General features: G+C 35.8%; 1 protein-coding gene and 1 long non-coding RNA gene across 4 annotated transcripts in view; one reads left to right on the top strand and one right to left on the bottom strand.

Annotated features, from left to right (window-relative positions):
* Positions 1–12: 12 nt before the first annotated feature.
* Positions 13–4,839, bottom strand: LOC105690417 (2-acylglycerol O-acyltransferase 2-A-like). 3 transcript variants are annotated; one of them, XM_020854862.2, is made up of 7 exons: positions 4,700–4,839; positions 3,004–3,151; positions 1,721–1,961; positions 1,346–1,620; positions 1,093–1,267; positions 815–1,014; positions 13–733 (listed from the first exon to the last, which is right to left on the bottom strand). In XM_020854862.2, exons 3-7 carry the CDS (start codon positions 1,948–1,950, stop codon positions 576–578), a joined length of 1,038 nt encoding a protein of 345 aa, XP_020710521.2. In that variant the 5' UTR covers positions 1,951–1,961; positions 3,004–3,151; positions 4,700–4,839; the 3' UTR covers positions 13–575. The 3 variants fall into 3 exon arrangements, with proteins under 3 accessions (XP_020710521.2, XP_048512896.1, XP_048512895.1); XM_048656939.1 differs by lacking the exon at positions 4,700–4,839 and adding an exon at positions 4,264–4,282; XM_048656938.1 differs by lacking the exon at positions 4,700–4,839 and adding an exon at positions 3,336–3,640.
* Positions 4,073–7,551, top strand: part of LOC125501376 — a 28,898-nt gene continuing 25,419 nt past the window's right edge. Inside the window, exons 1-2 of the long non-coding RNA XR_007278921.1 lie at positions 4,073–4,567; positions 4,682–4,900. This is a non-coding gene — a long non-coding RNA (uncharacterized LOC125501376). The remainder of the gene's footprint in view (positions 4,568–4,681; positions 4,901–7,551) is intronic.

Genomic DNA, 7,551 nt, shown 5'->3' with positions numbered 1-7,551 from the left:
CTTCTCCTGTTCTTTTTTTTTTATAACAAATTTATTACTTGACAACATAAGTGGAATAACAGGTTAAACAATTGATATGTTTTTTCACCATACCTTATGATTATTGACTGGTAAAAAAATATTTTACAAAGTTCGAAGAGGTCCCAAACTCAACGGCTACAACACCTAATAACCAGTGATATAAATATTCGACATTCGCAGATAACGGCGATGTATTAAAATGTACAAATTCTTATTTCTAAATATGTTTGATATTGGACTCTATCGTTTCAATATTCTTAATCATTATGCAACTTTTTTCGATTTATTGCAATTGATGTATTAATTTGCAAATGATTACGTGTTCACAATTAGCACATCATAATATTCAACCACCCCGTGGTTCCGGGTTTGCTTTTCAAACGATAAAACGTCTGACACCAATGTTCACGTAACTCCTAATCAAACGCTAACTACAAACTTCCCCGACATATGGGAAATATCCACCGTATCGATTCACACATTTTACAAAACAGAAGAAAAAACAACAGATAACTAATTTACGATCATGAATTTTTGCAAATTACCTCAATAATTTAGTCTATAATCAGTTGAGTGTTTTCGGCGTTTTTTAAGTACTTTTCTTTATTTGTTTCGAAAAGATGAACCAATTTTTCAATGAACTTGGTGTGATAATCGTCGATTTGCTCGCGGGTTGGTTCAGGAATTTTTGGCACATCCAACGCCTCCCCAACTGCAATTGAAGTACGAATGAGTGAATTCCACGGATTTTAGGTGATAAAATTTGGATTCTTTGGCATAAATCAATACTCACCGACCACCGTAACGGGCCTTCTTTGCGGTATGATTCCAAACGAGTACTGAAACAGTCCTCGACCAATCGGCAAGACGGGAGCGATTCCTGTAAATTTACGCAGCATCTCTTGGATCGATCTCAAGTACGATCCTTCGGGGTTATCCACTTGGCTGTAGAGATCCGTTTCTCCGAATGAGAAAACAGGGACCAGAGGTGTTCTGGGATGAGATTTATAACAAAGAAAGAACATCATAACGAAATTTCTGTCTGCAAGTGTGAATAATGTCAAGACTTACCCGTGCTTTAAAGCGATCCTCACAAAACCCTTTCGCCGTTTCAATATAATTCTATAAGTTCCCGGCTTACATTTTAGAGACTCGGAAGCTCCGCCGACCGCTAGAACGGTCGCTCTTCCGCCACCCGGTACCGAAATTAGGTGTTCTATACTTTTCGCACTAGCGCTGCAAGCACCTGGAATTAATATTTGCAATAACGGTCCAAGGGGCAACCGATTCCTCATGACTTTTATCGAATAATTGAGAGACTCACCGAAGCTGTAAACGAACTCTCTGAACAGGGGCATGTTGAAATGCTGTCTCAGAGTTAGCATTCTGACTCGTAATCCCGGAAACAGTTTATGAAATTCTAAAACATCCGTTGCAAAAGCACCGAAAGCACCGGTACATAAAACACCGTGTGGAAACGCACATAGTAGATAATTTTTCGACGGATCCAACTCGGCCGTCTTGACTAATTTTATTGGAAAATATGCACAAAAGTAATGCCACCATGCGTGATTACGCATCCATAAAATCCACGAATCACTGAAAAATAAATTACGCAAGCGTTTTGAATATTATTACTAATTTCCTTCTTCTTTCGTATTTATACACACGGGATGCGCATCGCGTTAATATTACCAACCTTCGTCCCCCTTTTTCACAAGTATCGAGATCGAAGAAAAAATACCACGCGATATAAAGAATTATAAAATATCTCAACGTAGTGGTATAGAAAATAATTAATGCTGTAATGACGCAGCCGGCACACCCGCCGAATACAAGCATCATAATCCACGCTGCTGCAGCTAAAGTTTGAAGTCGCCTCTCGAGCGGCGTATTCAACGGAGCGAATTTCACCCCTAGTAGTTCCATTTTTGGTTCAGCTGTGTGAATCAATAGATAAATGAATAAACAAAAATAAAGAAGAGAGAGCATTCCACGTCAAACGGATCACTTTTTCCAAACTATTTTTTGGACTTGATAAAACTTTGTCGACGTCTTGAGGGTCTCAAAAATCTTGCTCAGACCACTTGTTAACGCCGAAATAATAATTCCTATATCAAGATATCCTTGATTTTTCACATTTCAGAGCGATAAATGGGCGATAACTCGGTTAATATTATAGATAGATTTATTTGGCTCGCCGATTCGGATTCCTGAGATCGAAATGTAAAAGAATCCACTATAAAACTCGATAGAAAAAAATATCGATTTTTGACTCCAAAATCGAAAATAATCCAAGGGGTACCCCTCTGGATTTTATCAATTTTCGGGCCAAAAATGAAATATCTTTTCAAGTAAATTGAGCTACGAATTTTTCTCACCGAGATATCTCAATTTTTCTGTTCCGAAAAGTGAAAACTTGGCGATAACTCGAACAATTTTATAGATAGATCAATTCAAAAACTCCCTGACCTTGGCTTACGGATTAGGATTCTTGAGGTCAAATTACGTTAAAGCATCATAGAAAACGCCATTCAAAAAAATATCGATTTTTGACCCCAAAATTGAAAAAAATCCGAGAGTTAGACCCCTCAAGACGTCGAAAAAGATTAATCAAAGGGTATTTTGGAAAAAGTGACCCGTTTGACGTGGAATACTTCATGTACATCATGTTATCAGCTACCCGCCATGCAGTGAAAGACATTGCTCGAATGTGCATTGGCTTTGGTCGATGACTTGCAATGACCTTTGCCCGGAACTCTTTCGAACGGATCAAAATACACGTTAGCGGCGAACAATTTGACGGTGCATATTAGAATTTCAAATATGACAAGAAATTAGAATATCGATAATTCACATCGCATACGGGTCAATATGTATAAGACACCGATTCAAATGGTAAGACGCGTTCAAGTTTCCAAAATCGTCACCTGACTTTATTCAAGTCCGGTGGTGATAAATTGCATGGATATAATTTACTACCTTAGTATTCTTCAGATTCGGAGATAGCGGCGCCTGAAGCAAATCCTTCCAGTTTTAATTGTCGATAATTTGATCGGCACTCTTCGATAAATTTGTATTCCACGAACAATCCAGTAGAATTAGAGAGCGAATGTGGCAACACATAATTCTGTAAAGCGTAAGAGACATTATATGACGTAAGATAGAAGAGAAAAAAAAAATAATACATTAAATCACATCGATTATAATATTTAATCGCACTATCGTGCACAATGAATTTAGATCGCGGTTATTAGCTCGATAATTTCATACGACAAATGGCGTGATTAGAAAATGTTGTTCAGGTATATTACGTGTTAAAACGAGCACACCCACGTCCAACGTTGGACTGCCTTTACAATTTCGACCAATAAAAAAAAAGCCGGTGTTAAACTTCTTCAAGAATCGTGACAAGGTATGTGTACAATAGTATGGTAGTATTTTTCTAGCATTCGGAAATGCGAACGCAAGATAACGCGCTTCTATGTTATATCTTATCCAAATCCAACCTATCGTCATCTGCTAATAATATAGCTACTCAATCAGGTTACATACATTATATTTGTATCTACGCACAGATCCGATAATCTTCAGACGGTGAGAAGTTCGACATTTCAAGCTAAATTATGTATTCGATTTCTTTGATTAGGATCGAACAGAAACTAGTTTTCAGGGTCAACAATGATCGACGATAGTTCGAGATGATAAAAAGCCAAAAAATACGAAAATGAAGAAAATCGAAGAAAAAAAAGTGTTCGAAAGCAGTTACATAAGAGGTACACGGGAAACCGCGTATCGACGTAACTTCCGAATTTCTAAATTCCAAGAGTTGGTAAACCCTCAGCACACCTTTTAAATTCAATACCTCATCAGCATATGATTAAGATGAAAATTTCATAAACTTGAGAATAATTATCCAGGAAAAGTTGAGAGATACAGGTTGATTCAAATCCTACCAAAATACATATAATAGGAATAGTAGGTATTTATAACGATGAATAAAATCCAAAGTGGTGCCTAATGACGAAGTCAGTTGTGTGTCGTAGGTCACGAAGGTGAACTACAAGAAGTTCTAGCACGCTAATAATAGTTGAATAGTTTTACACAATACTAGACTGGCTGCAAGCATTATAAGAGGATAAGTGCCAAAAAAAACTATGCTACAATGTTGAAGAGCGATTTTCTTCAACTACATCTATATATAAATTACGTGGTGCAATTAAACATAAATTTAATTAATACCAGCGTCGTTTGATTCGCGTTCATCCAACCGGCGTTTTACGTGGATGCAATGCGTTACATTGTACAGTGTGCTATAGCTTTGTATTGACATCTTATGTATCGTTTGACTTCGCACATAGTTCAAAAATAGTATTTATATTTAGTTATTCGTGTGGATATGTGATACGTATACATTCGGTGGTGTAGATGTATGAGTCGCGCTTGGTGTCGCGGAGAAAGCCGCGGAGAGATTGCGAGCTGACGCTCGCGACGGTCGCCTTTCGTTTATTCAAACAAGATAACATTAGCGATGTATTAATACGGTGTAAGTGTAAACGACGTTATCATTTCACCGTCGATTTGTACGTGACAATTTCGCTGAATTCAAAATCATATTTAATTAGTCAGGTGAATAATAACACGTGTTGAATATCGGCAGTATCATAATCGTACTTACTGGAGTGATGTGATAACGGTGGAGTGGGAGTAGAATGCCCTTCAGAAAATACGCATCACTTTCGTTCGAGGAATGCGGTATAAAGTGGGATCTTCGAAGCGATCCGTTTCGGTAATTGACTGGCGTGCTGCAGCATCTACGCAGCACCTGCACCAGCAGCACCTTCAGATCGAACGGTGCCAGAGGCCCGACGAAACGTAGGTACGATACATTCTTGCGCTCACTTCCTTAGAAAATACGCGCAGATCGTTCAGGTGATACGGAATGAGGAAAAAAAATAAAAATAAAATAAAATAAGATGACGCGGTATCGATCAGGTATATCCTGTGTGTATAAAAGTCTTCCAAAAGTCCCCAGATGTTCAACTAATAATATTGATCTTCCGACACGATGTTCACATTATTCCCGCCGGTCTTCTGTTCTTCGGTTCTTTTCATTTTTCTCTTTTCTTTCTTCTATTTCTTCTTCTCACTCATTACGTAATGTTTGTATAATCGGTCGAAGTAGAATATCAATCTACGCGAACCAGATTATTTTTTCTTCTGTATATGCTGTGGTATTAATTGAGAAAATTATTGATAAATAAAATAGAACAATCGATGATTATATGGATGAAACATACTGTCAATCCTCAAGTATTGTGTATTATGAGTTTTTAACTGAAAATACCACTTATATCCAAAAGTACGTGGACGCGAAACACGTTTTTCTATAGGTATAAGCAGCGAGAACACATCGGCCGTTCACGAAGGAAGCGTCCGTACAACTATCATGAACGCGTGCTTCTTGAAAACACTTCGAACGGTTTTTGTCACGTGAGGAACCGACGATCAAGTCTGACTAAACTAAGACACGTGGGATCGAAGTCGACGCACCACCATCATCGTCACAATAATTTCTTCTCATTTCCCCGTGTTATAGATTTCTTAGATTCACAATCGGTTTAATTTTAGCAACTCTTCAATGCTCCACCACGATGATCACCGCCATCATCGCAGTCGTCGCCATCGTCGATCTAAAATAGAGGAAATCAAATTACACAATCACATTATCGTAACGTTTAATTAAATAATCACACAATGAATTCGAATTATCTCATCTGTATTCGATCCCTTTGTTCCGCTTGTCAGAAACGGGAATGAAAAAAACTTCAACGATTATTCGGTACATACAACATACCGTTAACAGCAGGAAAACGAAGGAGGAAACATTGTGGCATGATGTGTAGTGTGGTACGATAAACATTCTGAGCGTAACATGAATAATCTCAATTAGTACAATAAATTGTTGGAGTGTCACACAATACAATCTGCGAGCTCATGATCTCAACTGATGATTTTTTTTTTTCTTATCTCTTTTGATTTTACTGTATTTTGCCACAAAGACACAAGTATTATAAACGACTGTCATGCGCCCGCTATGTGAAAAATGAATTCTCATCATTTATAGGCACCGTCCTTAGCGTAGAATAATCCTAATCGATGAAAATGATAGTAATCATAATAAATATTACAATAATAACTGCACTATCAATTGTATATTGAACGATTTTTTTTTCTTTTTCATTTTTCATTTTTCAATTTTTTTTTTTTTCTCTTTAATCCGTGTATGCCACTTATCTGTACAAACTAGTTTGTAATAGTTCAACATATATAAAACTCACTTCAACATCGTATCATCATCAACATAGATAACAACAATATCGATAGCCAACATAGTTAGTTACGTAGTTATTCTGATTTCACGTTGCTTTACGCCCTAATTTTTTTTGTCTTTTTCTTCAAATCTTTTTTTTACTATATATTTCTAGGTATAGTAATTTATTTTATCTACATTCTAAATGAAAGTAACAAAAGGTTTCACCTTATTGACCGCCGATCATTGTCACAATTTGTTACAACGAAATTAACTTTCGTTTTACTAAAAACCAATATAGTTAGTCAATTATCATGCATGCGATTATATTAAGTACAGACATTACTTTTGTTTTTCGTTATTGTGTTATGTGGAAAATATCATTAGCTATTCCGATTGGACTTGATTTTCTCCGATCATGGATGTATTTATCAATAACTGTCCGCCAAGGATGTACACATCGAAAGAAACAAATTGAAAAATAATTTATCTAATTGGAATAATGCTGAATAAAGTAAACTATATATATAATACTGTTAAATGAAATAAAAGAAAAAGTGAATCGATTTATTGCCGCTAATATCAATACGATTATATTATTAGATTTGGAGAGAAGCTTGTGAAATCGTAATACATGATTGCGTGAACACTTTTTTTTTCATTTACATGTATACGCGCGTCAACAACCAGCGTACATGAATGTATATTATTATTCAATATAATGTATGAAATATACATGACATGGAACTTTTAGTTTATAACTGGGAATATATGATTAATGTAGTCTTATCGAATTTATTGAATTGAATTCCTTTTTTTGTTTTTGTATTTATGATAAGTGCACACGGTTCTTTTATTCATTCATTTTATCATCTTTCGTTCTTTCAATTTTCTCTGTCATCGTGTTGTTAAGGTTTCGTTTTTTGTACTGATGTGTGATAATATAATATATGCATGTATATAACGAGATTTAAAATATAATTCATGTATATATAGATACATTTTACATTCGATAAAAATAAGTTAACCATTCTTTTTTTTTTATTTTATTTTTTTGTAATTGTTAGTTTTACTTTGACCATGCTCCATCTTTTCTTACTCCTCTGGATTACTGATCTCTATAATTTCGCAGCGGTATTTAATAACCGCCTCTTTTTTTAAATATAGGATACGTTCATCATCTTCTTTTTTCCCTCGATCGCGACTAGACTAGATGA

Source organism: Athalia rosae, chromosome 6 (assembly GCF_917208135.1).
Source record: "Athalia rosae chromosome 6, iyAthRosa1.1, whole genome shotgun sequence".
Taxonomy (NCBI): Eukaryota; Metazoa; Arthropoda; class Insecta; order Hymenoptera; family Athaliidae; genus Athalia; species Athalia rosae.
Note: the sequence above shows the minus strand (reverse complement) of the source record. Positions and strands in the feature narration are given on the sequence as shown.